Source organism: Sturnira hondurensis, unplaced genomic scaffold, assembly GCF_014824575.4.
Source record: "Sturnira hondurensis isolate 20B ecotype Veracruz unplaced genomic scaffold, ASM1482457v3 Scaffold0010600, whole genome shotgun sequence".
Taxonomy (NCBI): domain Eukaryota; kingdom Metazoa; phylum Chordata; class Mammalia; order Chiroptera; family Phyllostomidae; genus Sturnira; species Sturnira hondurensis.
This window is the reverse complement of record NW_028083231.1, coordinates 855,761-878,856: the sequence shown is the minus strand read 5'-3', so window position 1 is coordinate 878,856 and position 23,096 is coordinate 855,761. Positions and strand designations below refer to the sequence as shown.

The window sequence follows — 23,096 nt, the reverse complement described above, 5'->3', positions numbered from 1 at the left end:
TAAAACTGTATAACTTCAGTCATATCTGGAGATACTGAAATAGCTCTTTTTTTTTCACCTCATTTAGGGGAAGGTAGATAGGGAAGACTTGTGCAGAGTATGACATAAATATAAGAGCTCAAATATCTAATTAACTGAAAGAACTTTGGTTCCTTCTGCACCTTTAACACAATTGCAGCTTTTGGACTGTAGCTACAATATTCTATCCTTATTTCAAGATGTATCTAAGGATGATTTATAAAATACACTTTCTAATGTGAGCAACACTCTGCATATTTTGTAGGATGGTTGAGGACAACCTGAAGCTGAGTAGTGATGAAGATGACTTTGAGCCTGTGAAGACCTTGACCACTCAGTGCACTGCCACTGAATTCTACCAGGTAGGAACAGCTTAGGGCTTAATTTGGAACCTAAGGGAGGGAGCAAAAGTAATTGGAATGGTTTTGCCACCTACAAGCCTACTCTCTACTTCATGCCTGGTCTTTGGTGAGAGAGAAAGAAACAAAGATAGGCATAATGTTCTGGAACAGGTTGCATCAGCTTACACATTCCTCAAAACTACAGTAAGGAGATGCTGAGCACTTGAAAACAGCTTTCACCTTTTCCATCTGGTCATCAGTAAGCAATTAAAATTGTCTTTCCCTCTTTTGGGCTAAGTACTGTCTCGAGTGAGGTCTAACTTTCCTTTAGTAACTACAGTGTGAGTCTTAGAGCCCACAATCATCGATTAATTAAAATATATATGCCCCTTCATTCACCTTTACCATGGACACCACTTCAGAACACAGCTAAGAATCAGCACCCAGAATCTTGAAGCTTACATGAAACTTCAGGCAAAAAACATTTGGCAAAAGCTTGCTGATGCCTTTCTTCCACTCTGCATCACAAACATTTACAGTACTTACCACTAAATTAAGATTAGGGGGAAAAAAAGATGTGTTTGCAGAATGTTCAATGAGACTGGATTCTTGATTTGAAAAGGCCAAGTATCCTTTTTTTATCTTTTATGAATCATGAAAATGGCAATATAGTGTTTGGTGTCAATAATGTTTCTGTGTTTTCTCTGTGGCAGAGAACTATCATACATATGAAGTCCTTCTAGGTGTGCTTATAACCTCAAATTAGGAACACAGAAGGACTGCCTTTTTTAAAGCCCCGAGCAAGTTCTTTTTTACAGTGACATCTGCTAAGTCATAAGACTGAAACAAGAATGTTTTAAACAGTGCTCATACACTGATATTTCAAGATAGTTAACAAACATGAAATTCCATATTACTAAATATTTTGTGAGGAACCTGCAAAGAAAAGCTTAGGAAAAATTCTCAAGGCTCACCTGTTCCATTCATATCTACAGTTGTTTACCACACTAGAACTCCTACAATTCTGTATAATTCTAAAATTGAACACATATTCAATGTTACATGTCCTTTACTTTTTCCACTTTGATATGCCTACTGTTTGATAGTACATTTATTAAAGCTGGATACAGTGAAACAAGGAAGGGCTTAGGACAGAGGAAGCAACAGGAAAGAGCCTAGGTGGGCTGCTTTGGCTCACTGGAAAGTCAGAGGAAAGAGGCAGGTAGGTTCAAGGGGTAAGCCTGAGACAACCTGCTGCTACTCATTGCTCCACTGGTTGCAAGTCTTATGGGGACACTTAGAGTTTAGGAGATGCACACCTGTGGGGGAATAAAGGCATGAACATCCTCCTGAGAGGGAGGACTCACTACATTTTCGATAATACATAAAAATTGAGTGATTACAACTTTGGTGCATTATCAAGAACAAACACAATTCTTATAAAACCAGCCTCACCACCAAGCTTCTGTCTCCCAATTGAAGAGTAAGACTTCTCTCTTCCTACATGGCTCAAGGCAGCTCTCCAATCACAACGAATCATAGCTGAAACTGTACCAAATGTACAAAAGATCAATTAAAAATCCTTATAAAAAATATACAACCAAAAACCTTGCCCATATTATGCTACCAAGAAAAAACTTGCTTTAGAAATGGACATTGAAGAGTCTAAAGTCCAGATTTGGTTTCAGAATTGAAGAGCTAGTCACCAAGTCCAGAAAAATCATAATGTGAGGAGAACATAGAAGCAAGCCAAAATAAAGATAGGGAAGATCACCCTGTAGAGAAGAGTTAAAGTAGTGAGGTAGATGGTATCACAACCAGCTATAGTTCCTCCCAATCACACACCCTCATCACAAAATTTGCAAACAACCCTTACCCTGGGATTGAATCCAGAGAACAACTTGTTAAGGAAATTAGGGTTCCAGGATCAAGAGTCCAAATTTCGTTTCAAAACTAAAATCTAGACTCCATGTCCAGAGGAAAAAAAAAACCCCTGATGAGCCTTTAGAACAGAAACAAGACCAGGATTAAGATCTCTGACACAAGAGTGTTCAAGGTACAGAAACTACACACAATGACAATTTCATTAGCAACTGCCTTATTCCTCTGAAGCAAGAATAGGATGAACCAAGAGACAAATCAATGTATTTGAAGCCATCAGCTTGGGATCCAAATATCTCTCACTGTTACTGGGAACATGCCTTTCTAAACGCTTTTAGCTTCCCCAGTGGTAAACAGGACTTCAAGAGGGAGGCAGATATAAGGCACCACACAGCGCTACCATGAACCCACATTTCAGCAGATGTCAAAAACCATGAAAATAAACTAATTCATATCATTTTTATTGTTATTCTATTAGAATTGTCCCAATTTTTCCCTTTGCCCTCCTCTGCCCATACCACCCTCCACTCCCACAGTAAATCCCCACACTGTTGTCCATGTCTCTGGGTCATTCATACATGTTCTTTGCCTTTTTTTTGAAAAAAGAACAAACACAACTGTCTCCCGAGGGCATGTAGTACATTTAATATATAGTATACAAACAGTCCCTCTCATACTTGAGTCACCGGCTTCAATGCAAATGTAAAATGCACATTTATATTTCAATGTCTGCTATTTCTGCCTTCTGCATTTAATATTCCAATAACAGGAGCTTTGTGTTGGTGAATAAAACAAACAAAAGCAGGCCATTAATTCTGACAAATGTAACATTACTTTTTAATGGAAATGTTTAAAGCACTAACCAACAGTGTGAAAGTATATTTTGCATATGGATTTCTTCTCTATGATTATATAAATTCAATCTGCTTTTTAGCTTCTTAAGTTATTGCTTTTCATATTTACCTGAAGAAATGGCATCCAGTCTGTTGGCCCAAATTATCTGCCACTTTAGGTTGTATGTGGTGACTTTGTGTAAGTGCTGCCATTCTTGAATAGTCCCAGTTGGTGAGTCAGAAGACTTTCATGGCATGCCATTCTTAGACCAGTCATGCCTTCCTCAATGAAGTTTTATTATTCAAAGGAAAGGTTTAACTGGAATATATAAAGTAAGGCAAGATGATGATTTATTCCCCTTAACTCCCAAGAACCAAGAAGTGAGCATGAGGTTATAAACATTTGCAAATGAAACCTCCTTATAGGGATTGAGGACTAGTGAAAATGTTGAAAGGCTAAAGACCAAGAAAGAATGTGTGTGTAGTCCTGGAAACAACAGTGACAGCTATGTTTGGTGAACTCTGGCTTTCTGAGGGCAAACATTCTTTTCAAAGATGTGTGGGTTGAAATAATTTTCCTTTTTTATTGTGAGAAGATTCACATAACACAACATTAACCACTTTGAAGTGTACATTTCAGTGACATTTAATACTTTCACAAGGCTCTGTATCCATCACTAGTTCCAGAATAGGTACATCAACAGAAAAGAAAAACCCATAAATATTAAGGTATTACTCCCAATTTTTCTATTCCCTCAGCGTGTGACAACCACTAATCTACTTACTGTCTCTATGGGTTTTCCTAGTTTATATAAATGAAATGATACAACATGTGAAATTTTGTCTGACACTCTCACTCACCATAATGTTTTGTTAGTTCTTCCATGTTGTAGCATGCATCATTACTGCATTCCATTTTATGATTAAATAATATTCTTTTGCAAAAGTACAGTACCTTTTGTTTATCCATAAGTTGCTTGATTCACATTTTGGTTGTTTCTACATTTTGAATTTTGAAAATAGTGCTGCTCTGAGCATTTGTTTCAAAGAATTTTTTTTTGGAAAGCATATTTCAGTTGTTTTGAAATGAATTATTTAATTATTTTAAATTCTTCCACCCCAAAGTGGAATTGTTGAGTCATATAGTAATTCTATGTTTAACTTATTGATGGACTGCCAAAATCATTTTCTTTTTAAGTGACTTAACATAGTGCCGTGTGGAAAATACAGTTCATTTATCTCATTATATAATAGGAACTTCATACCTTCACAAATTTAGGAGGAGTGCTGGGATCTATCCTTTCTCTGTGCCAAGCCTTATGTCAAGGTGTTATGTTTCATTTGAACCTTGCAGAAAATCTTAAAGGTAAACTTGGATCTGTGGTCTTTGCTACAGAATTGCAGAATAATTCTACTCGTGGCAGGATGAGTAGGAGAAAAACATACAAATTCATTGGTACATTGAGTGATGCATCCAAGGGACCAGACCACACCAGTGGTTTGAGCCGACATTATATTTAGAAACTTTCACAGAACCCAGGTGCTACATTCATATAGACATATTCCAATAAAAAAGCTATTAGCTTTCTCCACAACCTCACCAGTGCTTGTTGTTTGTGGATTTGTTGATAATGGCCATTCTGACTGGTGCAAAGTGGTATCTCATTGCGAATTTTCTTTCTTAAAAATTGTATATATTTATTTTTAGAGAGGGAAAGGGAGGGAGAAGAGGGAGATAAACATCAATGTGTGGTTACCTTCCATGTGCCCCCTTCTGGGAACCTGGACCACAACCCAAGCATGTGCCTTAGACTGGAAATCAACCCAGAGACCATTTGATTCACAGGCTGGCACTCAACCACTGAGCCACAACAACCAGGGCTCATGGTGGTTTTAGTTTGCATCTACCTAATGGCTAGTGAGGCTGAACATCCTTTCATAAGACTATGGGCCCTCTGTATGTCCTTTTTGGAGAAGTGCTTGTTGAGATCCTTTGCCCATTTTTTTTAAATTGGATTGTTTGTCTTCCTGGTGTGAAGTCATGTGAGTACTTTATATATTTTGGAGATCAAATCCTTGTCTCAGTTATCATTGGCAAATATGTTTTCCCATATAGTTGGTTCCATTTTCATTTTCATTTTGTTGATGTTTTTTTTAGCCATGAAGCTTTTTAATTTAGTGTAGTCTGATTTGTTTATTCTTTCCTTTATACCCCTTGCCTTACCTGGTGAAGATATTGCTGCATAGGATATCTGAAATTTTCCTACCTATGTTTTCCTTTAGAACTTTTGTCATGTCATTGACTTTTATCCAACTTGGGTTTATTTTTGCGTATGGTGTAAAGTGGTGGTCTAGTTTCATTTTTTTTTACATCTACTTGTCCACATCTCCCAACACCATTTATTGAAGAGGCTGTTTTTTCTCCATTTTATGTTCCTTTCCCCTTTGTCAAATATTATTTGACTATAGTTACATGAGTTTATTTCTGGGTGCCCTATTCTGTTCCATTGATCTATGTGTCTGCTCTTATGCCAATACCAAGGAATGCAGACCAGTGCAGTCATTGTGGAAAAAAGCATAGAATTTCTTTAAAAAACAAAAGATGGAACTGTCTTTTGTTTCAATTATCTCACTGCTGGAATTAAACCCTAATAATTCTGTAACACTAATTCCAAAGAATCTATACACCCCATATGTCCATATGTTCATTGCAAGCATTACTTACAATACCAAAGTGCTGGAAAGAGCCTAAATGCCTGTAAATAAATGACTGGATCAAAAAAAACTAGTTAATTTGGACAATGGAATATTATGTGTGGCCAAAAGAAAGAACTACTACCCTTTGCAACTGTCCTCTGACTCGTGGGTACAGATAAAGGGGTGGTGACTGACTGTGAGACAGGGGAGAACAATGGTGAAAAATATGGCACCATTGTATTTGAACAAAACGACATAAAATAAAAATAAAAATGAATTAAAAAATAAATTAGTGAATTAAAGCATATCTAGGACTTCTGGCCAAGATGGAGGCATAGGTAGACACACTGTGCCTCCTCTCACAACCAAAAATAAGGACAACAAAAATTTAAAAACAAAAAAGGACCCAGAACTGATAGAAAAATGAACTGTACAGAGGCCCGACAACCATTCATCCAGACCTGTAAGAGGGGCAAAATCTGTGGCTGGCAGAGAGGGGTCATGGCAGAAAAGGGCAGTGGCTTGTGGACCTGGAAGTGCAGGCTGGGGTTCACAGACCTTGGGCACAGGGTGGCAAGGAGCAGACCCTGTGAGGCATGCAAGGCAACTGGCTGACCATGGTCACACATTCACACACAGATAAACCAGGCAAAAAATGGGCAGTGAGGCAGACTGCGCAACCTAGGGCCCCAGTGCCAGAAAATGAAGCCTAAAAGAACCGATTGAAAACCCTTGTGGGGGCAAAGGTGCCGGGAGAGACTCCCAGCCTCATAGGAAAGTTCATTAGAGAGACCCACAGGGTCCTTGAACATACACAAGCCCACCCACCTTGGAGACATCACCAGAAGAACCCAATTTGCTTGTGGGAAGTGGTAAAAGGGACTGAAATCCAAGAGAGGGCAGAGCAAGTGCTATTGTTTCCTCTCTGACCCTGCCCCTACATAAAGCATCACAACCCAGTGACTGGGTTGCCCTGCCCAGGTGAACACCAAAGGCTTCACCCCTCACTATGTAACAGGCATGACAAGATTTTTAAAAAATGGCTCAGATGGAAGAACAAATCAAAGCCCAGCGCCAATACATCTAAATGACCAAGAGATAGCCAACCTATCAGATGCACAGATCAAAGCACTGGTGATAAGGATACTCACAGAATTGTTTGATTTTGGTCACAAATTAGATGAAAAAATTTAAGGCTACACTAAGTGAAATGAAAGAAAATGAACAGAAAGTCAATAGTGATGGAAAGAAAACTGGGACTCAAATCAATGGAGTGGACCAGAAAGAAGAAAAACAACCAAACAGAAAAGAATGAAGAATGAAGAATTTTAAAAAATAATGAGAGGCTTAGGACCCTCCAGAACATCATTAAACGTTCCAACATCTGAATTATAGGGGTAACAGAAGTGGAAGAGGAAGAGAAACTAGTGGAAAAGTTATTTGAACAAATAATAAAGGAGAACTTCCCCAATCTGGCAAAGGAAATAGACTTCCAGGAAGTCCAGGAAGCCCAGAGATTCCCAAAGAAGATGGACCCAAGGAGGAACACACCAAGGCACATCATAATTACCTTAGCCAAGATAAAAATGAAGGAGAGAATCCTAGAAGCAGCAAGAGAAAAGGAGACAATTGCCTACAAAGGAGTTTCCATAAGAGTGTCAGCTGATTTCTCAAAAGAGACTTTACAGGCAATAAGGGGCTGGAAAGAAGTATTCCAAGTCATGAAAGGCAAGAACCTACATCCAAGATTTTTCTATCTAGCAAAGCTTTCACTTAGAATGGAAGGGTAGATAGAGTGCTTCTCAGATAAGGTCAAGTTAAAGGAGTTCGTCATCACTAAGCCCTTATTATATGAAAGGTTAAAGGGATTTATCTGAGAAAAAGAAGATAAAAAATATGACCAACAAAAAGACAGCAAACTCATAGTTATTAACAACCACACCTAAATCAAAAGCAAACCTAGCAAACAACTAGAACAGGAACAGAACCACAGAAATGGAGATTACATGGAGGGTTAGCAACAGGGGAGTGGGAGGAGGAGAGGGGGGGAAAGGAACAGAAAAAAAGTAGCATAGATGGGAGATAGAAAATAGACAGGGAGAGCGCAAGAATAGTATGGAAATGTAGAAGCCAAATGACTTATATGTACAGCCTATGGACATGAACTGAAGTGGGGGAATATGGGTGGGAAGGGGTGTGCAGGGTGGAGGGAAATGAAGGGGGCAAGTGAGACAACTGTAATAGCATAATCAATAAAATATTAAGAAAATAAAAATAAGTAAAATGTGTGTATATGTATATATGCATATATACACATATACATATATTTACATATATGTACACATATATACACATACACAGATATATATGCATATATATCTCCCCTGGCTTGTGTGGCTCAGGGGATTGTGTGCTGACCTGGGAAGCAAAGGGTTGCCAGTTTGATTCCTGCTCAGAGCACATGCCTGTGCTGAAGGCCAGGACCCCAGTAGGGGGCATGTGAGAAGCAACTGCACATTGATATTTCTCTCCCTCTCTTTCTCCCCCCTTTCCCCTCTCTAAAAAATAAAAATATATATTTTAAAAAACAAATGAACAATTTGCTTTGAGGCAAAAACATTCTAATTAGTTGTTTCTGGTTACATCATTGTAAATAGCTCCAATTTTTGCAGTTTTACTTAATCCTATCTCTCTTTTCTGCCTCAGATTATCCTGGTACCCTTAGAAATGTGCACTTAATTGAAAGCATGTTATGGGGATATGTGGACTTTTAGATTAGATGCTAGTAACAGAGTTCCACTTCAAGGATGTTAACATTTACAGAAAAATAGTATTCTTTGAGCTACCCCCTCTACTTCATAAGTTTATTTGTCTGAAAATTACTAATTACCTAAAAAAAAGCTTGGTTTTAACCCAGGTTCTTGATTTTGGTTTTACATTTCACTTAATTTTGTTTTCTTGTTTGTTTCTATTATTATTGACAGACCATCTCACAGGATATGCTGTTATTTGATAATTGTATTCAAGATAAATTCCATGGTAACAGAAAATCTGAACATTCTGGCAGCTTTGATATGTGTTCCTTGTACCTGTGATGCATATCGTATTTTCTTTTCCTTCTGTTTAAATATATTTTATTGATTATGCTGTTACAGTTGTCTCAAATTCCTAACCTTTTCCCCCTCCAACCAGTACCCCAATGGGGTACCCCTTTGGCAAATCCCCTTCCTTAGTTCATGTCCATGGTTTGTACATGTAAATTCTTTGGCTTCTCCATTTCCTACTCTGTCCTTAACATCTCACGGTCTAATCTGTACCTATCAATTTGTACTTCCTAATCCCTGAACCTTTTGCCCCATTCTTCTTCCCTTTCTCCTTCCTGATAACCCACCAAATGATCTCCATCTCTATGATTCTGTTTTTGTTTTTCTTGTTGTCATATTTTCAAAATATAGTAGCCAAGGTGAATTAAAGCTCACTTTTATGTTTAAAGTTTGAAAATGATAAAGACATAATAAATTTTAATACTGCCATCAGCTGACTCTTTTGAAGTTGATGTGATATAGCTAATGCATTTGTTGTGACAGCAGATACTCCTCTTTGATGTAATTGCTCCCATTTTTTAGCCACAGTTCTCCATCATGCTGAACAAGTTGTTACCTCCCAAAGGTTTCCTTGCATTTCCATTTACTTTGTTATCAGCAGACATTCTGGGGAATGACTCTTCAGTAATGACATCAATATGGCATACACAGCAGAAGAAGTCAGTCCATCAGAACTGTAGAAACAGCAGGTGGATTAAGATGAAACCTGGTGCAAAATAACGTTGATAGAGTTTTTTAATTTAAACAATTTGTTTGTCATTGCCTTTCACTGAAATCCCCCACAAAATTATCAAGTTTGCTCTGTTAAGCCTGTAGCATGTAGCTAAATAAAATCTGTGCATTGTTATACTATAACCATCCAGCAATTATAGAATGGGAGGACATTTTAATTAATCCATTAAAGATAAGAAAGTAAATAGGATAACTTATTAGGTTAATGCAATAACATTAGCCTTCCTACTCACAAGAGTTTGTTTCCCATTTGGCTGTATTATGAGAGATTTGATTAATAAGAAATTGCTTAGCACTTGTAAAGATAAAAATATTTTAATTTAGTTTTAGATAGAGGGGAAGGGAAAGAAAAAGAGAGGGAGAGAAACATCAGTGTGTGAATGCCTCTTACATGTCCCTTACTTGGTACTTGACCCACAACCCAAGCATGTTCCCTGACTGGGAATCAAACCAATGACTCTTTGATTCACAGGCCAGAACTCAATCCACTGAGCCACACCAACAAGGGCTGATGTGATTTTTAAAAAGTGCTCAGTCAAGTAGGTAAAGGGGGTATAAATGGAGATGGAAAGAGACATAACTTAGGATGGTAATAGAATTGTATTACTGAAACCTATATAATTGCATTAACCAATGTGACCCAATAAATTCAATTAAAAACTAACAAGTTTTGTTAACAAAATCACATACATGTTTATCTTCCCCAAAATATCTTATTATAGGTGCATGTTTATATCCTTATATAATTTCAGAAACACACATTATTTCATGTTTGTGTGTGTGTGTGTGTGTGTGTGTGTGTATATAGATAGATAGATAGATAGATAGATAGATAGATATAATACCACCCTGAATTTTGTTTTTATTTTTGTTTTTATTAAAGATATTTTGGGAGCCTTCAAAAACTAAAACTGTTCGTTTTAACTGTTTAACAAAAATTAAAAATTATTAATTTTTTTCAAAAAATGCTCCAGGAAAGTCTGTAACTGTTTAGTAACATGCATGTTATTTTTAAAATTGAAATTAGGTATTCTACTTTTAGTACCAGATATTTTGATTTGTAATCTCCATAGATTGCCTTTTATTTTAATCTCAAAAAAGTGTCTTGGCACACAGAGATGTAAAGAAGCACAATGTTTGTACATGTTGTGCTTATAATAACAGATGACTAGATTCTAACTAATACTCACTGCAATTTGTGAATTATCTATCTATGAGCATTTTGCTATTTTGCTTTGCTTAATACTTTTCTCACAATGTATCTTAAATCAGATATTGGTGAGGGTCTGCTGCTTTCTCACAAAAATAAACAGAAACTGAATGGATAGAGCCTGGTTCTTCAGAACAGATAATTCTCATTGAGAACAGGGGTGATGATAGCCTTTATTCCACAGTGAGCACGTGGCACATATCTTCCTCTGTATAGAGGATGTCAGGGGGTTAACAGCCACTCCTGGGGACCTGGGGATCACTAAGTTGAGCTTAATTGGAATATTAGAAGGAAAAAGGTATCACCATGTTTCCCTTGTCACTACCTCTTGGTTCAAGAAAGTTGCTAGACATCATAGGTCGTCTCTCCACTCTCACTGCACTTTTTATTTGGCAGCAGTCCATTCTTTTTCTTTTTAATTTTTTATTATTCTCATTTATTCTATTACGGTTGTATCATTTTCCCCATTGCTCTTCTCTGCCTAGTCTACCCTCTGCTCCCACAGTCAATTCCTACAGCGTTGTCCATGTCCATGGGTCATTCATATGTGTTATTTAACTGTCCCCTTCCGTTCTTTCCACCATTAGTTCCATTTTTTATGTCTCTAGTTCTTTTAGCTTGTTAGTTTATTTTGTTCATTACATATCTCTTGTAAGTGAGATAATATATTATTTTTCAGGCTTATTTCACTTAGCATAATAGTCTCCAGCTTCAACTATGCTGTCACAAAAGGTAGAAGTTCCTCCTTTTTCCTTCTGTGTAGTATTCCATTGTGTAAATGTACCACAGTTTTTTAATACATTCATCTAGTGATGGTCACTTAGGCTGTTTCCAACACTAGGCTATTGTAAATAGCACTGCTATGAACACAGGGGTACATAAGTTATTTTAAATTGCTGTTTTGAGATTCTTGGAGTATATTCCCAGCACAAGTAAAAACCAACTGCAAGTAAAAATTGAACTGTTGGGTCAAAAGGTAATTTTATTTTATTTTGAGGAAATTCCATATTTTTCCACAGTGGCAGTACCAGTCTGCATTCCCACAAACAGTGCACTAGGGTTCCCTTTTCTCTGAACCTTCACCAGCACTTGTTTTTTGTTTATTTATTAATGATGACTCAAAACACATAATTAAATATTTGCCATAATAATTAAAATGGCAAAATTTTAAGACAAAGACAGAATCTTAAAGGCAGGAAGGGGAAAACAACTAGTAACATATAAGGCTTCTCAGATAAGGCTATCAGCTGATTTGTTAACAGAAACTCTACAAGCCAGAAGGGAATGGCATGAAATATTTTAAGAAATGAAAAGCAAAGACCTGCAACGAAGGCTACCATAGCCAGGAAGGCTCTATTTTAAAAGAAAAGGTGAAATAAGGAGCTTTCAAGACCAAAACAAAAACCAAAACAGCTAAGAGAGTACACCTCTGCTAAACAAGAATTGCAAGATGTGTTAAAGGAGTTTTAAGAAGATGAAGAAATGGGGACACAGGTACCAAAGGAAAAAAAGATCAATGAATAAACACCTATCAGTAATAACCTGAAGTATAAATGAATTAAATGCTCTAATCAACAGACACAGGTTAGCTAAATGGATAAGAAAACGAGGCCTGCATACATGCTTTCCATAAGAGACCTACAGAACAAAAGACCTACACAAACTGAGAGTAAATGGCTGGAAAAATATCCCAAGGAAATAGACATAAAAAGCTGGCATAGCAATATTTATATCAGACAAGGTATACTTCAAACTAAAGGGCATAACATGAGACAAAGAAGGTCACTACATAATACATAAGGGAGTAGTCCAACAAGAGGATACAACTCTTGTAAAATATATCCACCCAACATAGTAACACATAAATATATAAGAACAATCTTGGAAGACTTTAAGAATAAGATTGACAGCAATACCACTTCGTAGGAGATTTTAACATTCCACTGTCAACAATGCATAGGTCATGCAAACAAAAAATCAACAAGGATATTGTATCATTGAATAACACTCTAGATCCAATGGATTTGTTATTTATAGAGCATTTCATTGCAAAGAAACAAATTATACATTCTTTTCCAATGCATGTGGATCATTTTCAAAGATAGAACACACAGCAGGAACACAAACAAGCCTCTACAAAATCAAGAAAGTTGAAATCACATCAACCATCTTCTCAACATAACAAGGACTTGAAACTAAAAACCAACTTCAAGTAAAAAGCTCAAATATGTTCAAATACATGAAATGGAGTCTGAATCACATGTCATTAAATAATGAATTATTTAACAATGAAATCAAGGAAGAATTTAAGAAGTATGTGGAAAAATTTTAAATGAGCACAAATCACCCCAAAACCTGTGGGTCACAGCAAAGGCAGTCCTGACAGGGAAGTTCATAGCAATGCAGGCCTGCCTAAAGAATATATAAATATCTCAAATAAATAACCTAACCTGACATCTAAAAAGAACTGGAGGATCAATGAGAAACAAGGCCCAGAGCCAGTAGAAGGAAGAAAATAATCAAGATCAAAACAAAATTAAATGACATAGAGACTAAAACATACAATTCAAAGGACCAATGAATACAGGAGCTGGTTCATTGAAAAGATAAACAAAACTGACAAAGATTTAACCAGACTCAAACAGTAAAAAAAGAGATAGGAGCCAAATAAACAAAATCAGAAAGAATATTTGAAAGAAGAGAAGTAACCATTGGTAGCACAGAAATACAAAGGATTGTAAAAAAAATTACTGTAAAGAGCTATATGCCAAATTTTTTGAAAACTTGGGCAAAATGGATACATTTCTAGAAACTTACAATCTTCCAAAACTGAATCAAGAAGCAGAAAGCCTGAACAGATCAATAACTAGCAAAATTAAAAGCAGTAATCATAAAACTCCCAGCACACACAAGCCTGGACTAAATGGTTTCATGGGCAAATTTTGCCAATAAAAGAAAAATTAGTGTCTATCCTCAAAATATTCCAAAAATTTCAAGAGGAGGGAAGACTCTTAAATTCTTTTTATGAGGCCAATATTATCTTAATTCCAAAACCAGGCACAACAAAGAAAGAAAATTACAAGACAATATCTCCAAAAGATGTAGATGCTAAAATCCTCAACAAAATATTGTCAATACAGATCTAGTAGTACATTAAAAATATCGTATAACATGATCAAGAGGAATTCATCTCAAGGATGCAAGGACGGTACAATATTTGCAAATCAATAAGCATAATATGCTACATAAACAAAATGAAAGATGAAAATCACATATTAATGCATGCTGAAAAAGTATTTGATAAGGTACAGCACCTATTTATAATAAGAACACAGCAAACTGAAAGTAGAGAGAGCATACCTCAACATAATAAAGGCCATATATGAGAAACATACTGCCAACATCATACTCAATGGGAAAAACTGAAAGCTTTTCCCTTAAGATCAGAAACAAAACAATGGTGCCTGCTTTCACTACTCTTATTCAACAAGGTTCTTGAAGTTCTAGTCACAGGGATCAGGCAAGAAAAATAATGAAAGGCATCCAATTGGAAAGGAGGAAATAACGGCTGTCACTGTTTGTGAAAGATATGATAGTGTACATAGAAAACCCTATAGTCTACACAAACACACACACACAAAAAACTGCTTGACTTAATGAATTAATTTCCCAAAATAGCTGCATGTCCTTTTTCTTAGGGCACTTCTTCACTCCAGGTTAAATCCCAAATCTTTGTGTACATCCTGGGGGTTTTTGATTAGTAGATAACAAAAATCAGAAACAAATTGTGCCACATATACTTAAATTTTAAGTATTGTGCCACATATACTTAAATTTATTGAAAGTCTCCAAGTCTTTTTTTATTTAACACTTGTTGAAGTACACTTTTCTTTCTTACACTCCAGGCCTTGCCCCCCAAGTGCTCCACACCTCCGTCCCATTTCCGCTCCCTCCTTACTTATTATCCATGTGTCCTTTATACTCGTTCATTTGAGTCCATACCTTTTTTCCCCTATTATTCTCTCCCCTCTCCCTCTGGACCCTGTCACCCTGTTCCGTATTTGAGTGTCATTGGTCATATTTTGCTTGCTTGTTTGTTTTGTTGTTTAAATTCCTCTTAACAGTGATATCATATGGTATTTATCTTTCACCGCCTGGCTTACTTTGCTCAGCATAATGCTTTCCAGTTCCATACATGTTGTTGCAAAGGGTAGGAGCTCCTTCTTCCTTTCTGCAGCATAGAATTCCATTGTGTAAATGTACTATAGCTTTTTGATCCAGTCATTGACCGATGGGCATCTAGATTGCTTCCAACTCTTGGCTATTGTAAATTATGCTGCTATGAACATCAGAGTGCATAGGTTTTTTTGGATTGGTGTTTCACGGTTCTTAGAATATACTCCTAATAGTGAAATTACTGGGTCAAAATGCACATTCATTTTTAGTTTTCTTAGAAAATTCCATACTGTTTTCTGTAGTGGGTGTACCAGTCTGCAATTCCACCAACAGTGAACTAGAGTCCCCTTTTCCCCACAACCTCTCCAGCACTTGTAGTTTGTTTCTTTGTTTATGATAGCCATTCTGACTGGTGTAAAGTGGTATCTCATTGTGGTTTTAATTTGCATCTCTCTCATAGCTAACGATATCGAGTATCTTTTCATGTGTCTCTGGATCCTCTGTATGTCCTCCTTGAAGAAGTGTCTGTTCAAGTCCTTTCTCCATTTTTCAATTGGGTTGCTCGTCTTCTTTGAGTGGAGTCCAGGGAGTTCTTCATATATTTTGGAGATTAAACCTTTGTCTGAGGTATCATTGGCAAATATGTTTTCCCAAACTGTTGCTTCTCTTTTTATCTTGATACTGTCTTACTTAGTCATGGAGAGGCTTTTAATTTTGATGAGATCCGATTGGTTTATTCTTCCCTTTATATTCCTTGCTCTAGGGGACATATCAGTAAAAATGTTGCTGCGTGAAATATCGGAGATTTTCCTGCCAATGTTCTCCTCTAGGACTTTAATGGTGTCACGGCTTACCTTTAAGTCTTTTATCCACCTTGAATTTATTTTGGTGTATGATGTAAGTTGGTGCTCAAGTTTCATTTATTTCTGCATGTACCTGTCCAGTTCTGCTAACGCCATTATTGAACAGGCTATCTTTACCCCATTTTATGATACCGCCCCCTTTGTCGAATGTTAATTCACTGTAGAGAGTTGGGTTTATTTCTGGGTTCTCTATTCAGTTCCATTGATCTATGTGCCTGTTTTTATGCCAGTATCAGGTTGTTTTGATTACAGTGGCCTTGTAATACAGTTTGATATCAGGTATTGTGATCCCTCCTAATTTGTTCTTCTTTCTTCATATTGCATCAGCTATTCAGGGTCTTTTCTGGTTCCATATAAATTTTTGAAGTGTTTGTTCTATGTCTGTGAAATATGCTATTGATACTTTAATAGGAATTGCATTGAATCTGTAAATTCCTTTGGGTAGTATGGACATTTTGATGGTATTAATTCTTCCAAACCATGAACACGGTATATGTTTCCATTCGTTTGTGTTTTCCTTGATTTATTTCTTCACTGTTGTGTAGTTTTCTGTGTCTAGGTCTTTTACCTCCTTGGTTAGATTTATTCCCAGGTATTTTATTTTTGTTTTTGCTGTATCGAATGGGATATTTTTCTTGATTTCTGCTTCTGCTGATTCATTGTTAGTGTACAAAAATGCCTTTGATTTCTGGATATTGACTTTGTATCCCGCTGTTTTGTCAAATATATTTACTACTTTGAGCAGTTTTTTTTGTAGAGTCTATAGGATTTTCCATGTACACTATCATGTCATCTGCAAACAATGACAATTTTGTTTCCTCCTTTACAATTTGAATGCCTTTTATTTCCTTTTCTTGCCTAATCGCTGAGGCTAAAACTTCCAATACTATATTAAATAGAAGTGGTGAAATTGGAAAACCTTCTCTTGTTCCTGATCATAGTGGGAAAGATTTTAGTTTTTGCCCATTGAGTATGATGTTGGCTGTAGGTCTTTCATATATGGCCTTTATTATATTGAGGAATGCTCCCTCTATTCCCACTTTGCTGAGTACCTTTATCATAAATGGGTGTTGTAACTTATCAAAATCTTTTTCCCCATCTATTGATATGACCATGTGGTTTTTGTCCTTGCTTTTGTTTATGTGGTGTATTACATTTACTTATTTGCAAATATTGCACCATCCTTGCATCCCTGGGATGAATCCCACTTGATCGTGATGTATGATCTTTTTGATGTATTGTTGGATATGATTTGCCAATATTTTGTTGAGGATTTTAGTGTCTATGTTCATCAGAGATATTGGCCTGAATTTTTCTTTCTTTGTTGTGTCTCTCTCTGGCTTTGCAATTAGGATGATGCTGGATTCATAAAAAGAGTTTGGGAGTTTCCCATCATTTTGGATTTTTTGGAATAGTCTGTAAAGAATGGGGGTTAGCTCTTCCTTAAATGCCTTGTATAATTCTCCTGTGAAACCATCTGGTCCAGGGCATTTGTGTGATGGGAGTATTTTCATTACTGCTTCAATTTCATTTGCTGTTATTGGTCTGTTCAGGCTTTCTTCTTCCTCTTCATTGAATTTTGGAAGATTATATTTTCTAGAAATTGGTCCATTTCACCCAGGTTTTCAAATTTCTTGGCATACAGTTCTTCTTAGTAATTTCTTACAATTCCTTCTATTTCTGTGATAAAAGTTGTAATCTCTCCTCTTTCATTTCTGATTGTGTTTATTTGTGTCCTCTCTCTTATTTTCTTAATGAGCCTACTTAAAGGCTTGTCTATTTTGTTTATCTTTTCAAAAAACCAACTCTTGGATTCATTGATCCTTAGAATTGTGCTTTTAGTCTCTATGTCATTTAATTCTGCTCTGATCTTGGTTATTTCCTTCCTTGTACTTGCTCTGGGCTGTCTTTGTTGTTGTTCTTCAAGTTCTTGCAGGTGTCGGGTTAGGTTGTTTGTTTGAAATCTTTCTATTTTCTTTAGGTAAGCCTGTATTGCTATGAATATCCCTCTGAGGACTGCCTTGGCCATGTCCCATAAGTTTTGGGTTGTTTTGAGTTCATTTTCATTTGTTTCCAGAAACTTTTTGATTTCTTCCCTAATTTCAATCTTGACCCATTCATTGTTTAATAGCATACCGTTCAGTCTCCATGATTTTGAGTGTTTTGGGTTTTTTCCTTTGGGGTTGGTTTCTAATTTCAGTCTCTTGTTGTCAGTGAAAATGCTTGGTATAATTTCAATTTTCTTGAATTTGTTGTGGCTCGTTTTGTATCCTGTCTTTGAAAATGTTCCATGTGGAACATTTGTATCTTTGGTCTATCTTTGAAAATGTTCCATGTGCATTTGAAAAGAATGTGTATTTAGCTTCTTTGGGATGAATGGCTCTATATATATCAGTCAAGTTCATTTCATCTAGTGTATTGTTTAGTGCAACTATATCTTTGTTGATATTTTGTTTGGAAGATCTGTCCATTTTTGACAGTGGGGTGTTAAAATCCCCTACTATAATTGTCTTGCTGTCAATATCTTTCTTGAAGTCTTCTAGGATGTTTCTTATACATTTGGGTGCTCCTATGTTGGCTGCATATATATTTCGATATTAATGTCTTCTTGGTGGATTCTTCCCTTGAGTATTATTAAGTGACCTGCTGGGTCTCTCTTTATGGCTGTTTTTGAAGTCTATTTTGTCTGATATTAGAATTGCTACCCTGGCTTTTTTTTCTTGACCATTTGCTTGGAAAATTTGTTTCCAGCCCTTCACTTTTATTCTGTGATGGTCTTTTGACCTGAGGTGGGTCTCTTGTAGGCAGCATATGTGTAGGTCATGCTTTCTTATCCATTAAGCTATTCTATGTCTTTTGATTGGAGCATTTAATCCATTTACATTTAAGGTTATTATTGAAAGGTACTTATTCATTGCCATTTGGTACCACAGTTCATCTCTGTCTCTCTCTTTTCCTTCCTTTCCTTAAAGCAGCCCTTTTAGTATTTCTTGTAGAGCTGGTTTGGTGGAGGCATATTCTTTTAGACTTCTTTTGTCTTGGAAGCTCTTTATTTGGCCTTCTATCTTGATTGAGAGCCTTGCTGGGTAAAGTAGCCTTGGTTGTAGGCCTCTGGTTCTCATTACTTGAAATATTTCTTGCCATTCTCTTCTTGCTTGGAGTGTTTCCATTGAGAAGTCAGTAGCTAACCTTATTGGGGCTCCCTTGTATGTTACTTCCTTTTTCTCCCTTGCTGCCTTTAAGATTCTCTCTTTGCCTTGGAATTTTGCCATTTTAATGATGATGTGTCTTGAAGTGGGCCTCTTTGGGTTCCTCTTGAATGGGACTTTCCGTGATTCCTGGACTCCTGTAACTTTTTCTCTCATCAAATTAGGAGAATTTTCCATCATTACTCTTTCAAATAGGTTTTCTATCCCTTGTTCTTCTTCTCCTTCTGGTATTCCTATTATTCGGATATTATTACATTTCATATTATATTTCTTTTCTCTTAGTTCCTCTTCATTCTTTTTGAGCCTCTTTTCCCTTTCTTCCTCTTTCTGGGAGGTTTTTTCTACTGTGTCCTCAACTCGCTTATCCGAACTTCTGCCTCATCGATCCTGCTTTTCATTCCTTCTACTGTGTTCTTCAGTTCTGAAATTGTCTTCTTCATTTCCTCTTGTCCTTTGGTGATAGTTTCTATTTCCTTTTTCATGTTGATATAGTTTGCGGAGAGCTCATTGTAGCTCCCTTCTAGTTTCTGGTAGCTCCCCTCTAGTTTCTGGTAGCTCATTATGAGCTCTTTGAATTTCCTGATAACTAGTGCTTTGAATTCAATATCTGATACTTGACTTGCCTCTCTTTCATCTGACATTATTTCTGAGACCTCCACCTTTTGTTTCATTTGGGCATTGTTTCTTTGTCTTCCCATTGCTTATGAGACTCTTCTTGTTAGCCTCAGCTTCTTAAATTGATCTGTTCTGGTTCCCTGGGCTTATGGTGTGAACTTCTGTGGTGGAATTCCTGTGAAATTCAGTGGTGCAGTCTCCTGCAGGTATCTTGATGTTCTCTGCTTCCACCTACTCCTTTCTTTGTGTGTGTGTGATCAGCTGGAGGTGGAGGCAAAATGGTTTATAACAGCAGGAGAGTACTTTATGATATTTACAGTCACATCCGGTAGAGAAGAGATAGAAGATCTTTAGGCTCTATACAGTGTTAACTGTAATCTTCAACCCAATTTGCCAGCTCTAGGAAAGTATAGACCAAAGATAAGTCTCTTGTTGGGGAGGAAAGGCTTGTGAGTTGTATCTAGACAGCGGTGAGGTTGCGGGTGGTCAGATTTTGAGGTAAGGTGAGAGTAAAGAATAGTAAATAGACATAGCATGTGAGCAAGTAGAGTTAGTCACTACAGTAATAGAATTCAGGAACCTGTAAAGTGGGCTAAGACCCGAGAGCTGTGTTGTGAAGTATTTACAGTGGCATAGAAAGCAACAAACAAGCCCTGGCTGGTGTAGCTCAGTAGATTGAGCGTGGGCCTGAGAACCAGACGATCACGGTTCGATTCCCAGTCAGGGCACATGCTTGGGTTGCAGGCCAGTTTCCGGCAGGGGCCAGTTCCCTGCAGGGGATGCACAAGAAGCAACCATACATTGATGTTTCTTTCCTCTCTCCTTCCCTTCCCCTCTAAAAAGATAAATAAATAAAATATTTTAATAAGAAAGCAACAAACAAACAACAAGCACAATAAAAAAAGGGCAAGAGAAGTGAGGAAAAAGCAATAAGTTTGGGGTGAAAGGAAGAAGGACTAAAACAGGAAAAAAGATAGGAGAGGAACAGAGTACTGAAAGACACAGCAACAATAAAATTAAAAAATATATACGATTACTGAAAAAAGTTTTTTTTAAAAGTTTTTAAAAATCCTTCCTTGTTGGTTTCAAACTGTCCAATCTGGTTTTTCTGGTTTCAGCAGGACCCCTCTGTGGGCTGGGTTGTAGGCCCAGGCGCACACCCGCCCGCCAGTCAGGCAACAGACTGGGGTGCAGGCACCCGCCCACCCAACGGGCTGCCTGGGTCCCATGGGATCTGGTACTGGTCCTTCCCAGTCCTGTGGCTGGGTGAGAAGCAAGTCAAGCTGCCTTCACAGGACAACACCTCAGTCCACTTTCCAGTAAAAGCTTCTCCAGAAAGCGTGACTCTCAGCCCAGCCCAATCCCCAACCTGACTAGTTAGGACAATGCTCCTCTCAAATTTCCTGGGCTGGCAGGCTGGTGGGCTGGTGACCACAGAGATCGCAACTGAACATGGCCCCCTGTCCTTGCCACCCTCCCTGCACACCTAGGCAGACAGGTCTCTGCCATCCAGCCCTGCCTAGATGGGGAGGGAGGGAGCCAGCTCTTCCAAGGACCCTGCAGCCGGCCCAATGCTCCACTGGGTGCTGGGCTCCCTATGAGTCCTCCGTGGCACTGGCCACAGACAGAAGCCTCTACACCCCTAATGCAGGGGCAGCAGCGGCTCCAAGACGTTTTGGGCTGGCTGAGGGCAGCGGGCCCTGCTGCCGCTTTTGTCTTTACTCACAGTGTCCGGGGTCCCAGTGCGTCCTCTGTGGCAGAGGCCCCTGTTGCTGTGCACAAGCCGAAGCCTCTGGGCTCGGACCACCATGGCAGCGGTGGCTCTGTAGTCTTTATGCGCAGGCCAATGGCTGCTGTCCCACCGCCCCCGAAGCTGCTGCCACCGCTGCCGATGCCCTTGACTTTACTCAGGGTTGCTGTGCTCCGGATCAGTTCTCCGAGGCAGATGCCTTTATTGCTGGGCACAGACAGAAGGAAGCCACTGGGCTCCGACCTCTATGGCAGCCACAGCTCCAAGGTCTTTAAGCGCAGGCCAATGGCTGCCTCCTGCCTGTCCACCTCTGTCCTTACTCGCCTCCCTGAGACGCCAACGACCTGTAGCTGTCTGTTTCGTCACTCTCTGGTCTCTTATTTTCATAAATGCTGGGGAATTGTTGGTTGTGGAATTGATTGCGCTGTTCTTCAGTAAATCTGCCAGGATTTTCTCCCAGGGATAGGAGACCTGGAGTCACTCCGTCCTAGTCCACCACCATTTTCCGCTGAACTCTTTTAACTTGACCTTATCTGGGACGCACTTTATCTGCCCATCCATTCCAAATGAAAGCTTTGCCGGATAGAGCAATTTTGGATGTAGGTCCTTGCTTTTCATTATTTCAAACCCTTCTTTCCAGCCCCTTCTTGCCTACAAGGTTCTTTTGAAGAAATCAGCTGATAGCCTTATGGGCACATCTTTATAGATAACTCTCTCTTTTCCTCTTGCTCATTTTAAGCTTCTCTCCTTATCTTTAATCTTGGGTAACTTAATGATTGTGTCCTTTGGTGTGTTCCTCTTTGAGTCCAACTTCTTTGGCACTCTTTGGGCTTTCTGGACTTCCTGGAAGTCTATTTCCTTTACCAGATTGGGGAAGTTTTCCTTCATTATTGGTTAAAATAAGCTTTCAGTTTCTTGATATTGTTTTCCTTTTGGCACCCCTATAATTTGGATATTACAACCTTTAAAGTTGTCCCAGACGTTCCTAAACCTCTCTTCATTTTTTTGAATTCTTGTTTCTTCAATCTGTTCCAGTTGGATGTTTATTTCTTCCTTTTTTCCCAAATTGTTCCTTTGAATCCTGGTTTCCTTCCTGTCACTTTTGGCTCCCTGAATATTTTGCTTTATTTCACTTTGTGTAGTCTTCATTTTTTCTTTCATTTTGCAACCAAGCTCAATCACTTCTGTGAATATCCTGATTACTAATGCTTTGATTTCCACATCAGATAGGTTGGCTATCTCCTCATCACTTAGCTTTTTCTCTGATGTTTTGTTCTGTTCTTTCATTTGGACTTTGTTTCTTTGTCTCAGTACACCTGTTAAGTTGTAAGGGCTGGGGCCTTAGGTATTCACCAGGGCAGGGCAACCCTCCTGACTGTGCTGTGGTGTTCTCTGTAAGGGAGGGGTCATAGAGGGAACAGTGCAGCTTGCTTTCCGGGTTCTAGCCCCACTTTCCAACAAACTGTCATGTGAGAGTGGGAGTTTCTTTCAACATGGCAACTCCTACCATAGCCCATAGTCAGCTCTGTGTCTCAGTTTCCCATTCAGCAGCCCTGCCACACAGTCGACTGCTATGCCCTAGGTTCTCTGTGTCTACCCATCTGCCTGTCTCCCTCCCACAGGTCTGAATGATTGTTTCTTTAAGCCCTTGGTTGTCAGAGTTCCAT

The 23,096-nt window shown here is 38.2% G+C and overlaps 1 protein-coding gene across 1 annotated transcript in view; it reads left to right on the top strand.

Annotated features, from left to right (window-relative positions):
* The first annotated feature begins 284 nt into the window (after window positions 1-284).
* The window catches only part of AFF2 (ALF transcription elongation factor 2), a 102,152-nt gene continuing 79,340 nt past the window's right edge, over window positions 285-23,096 (top strand). Inside the window, exon 1 of the mRNA XM_037059276.1 lies at window positions 285-380. Within this exon, the coding sequence (XP_036915171.1) occupies window positions 285-380 (96 nt within the window). The remainder of the gene's footprint in view (window positions 381-23,096) is intronic.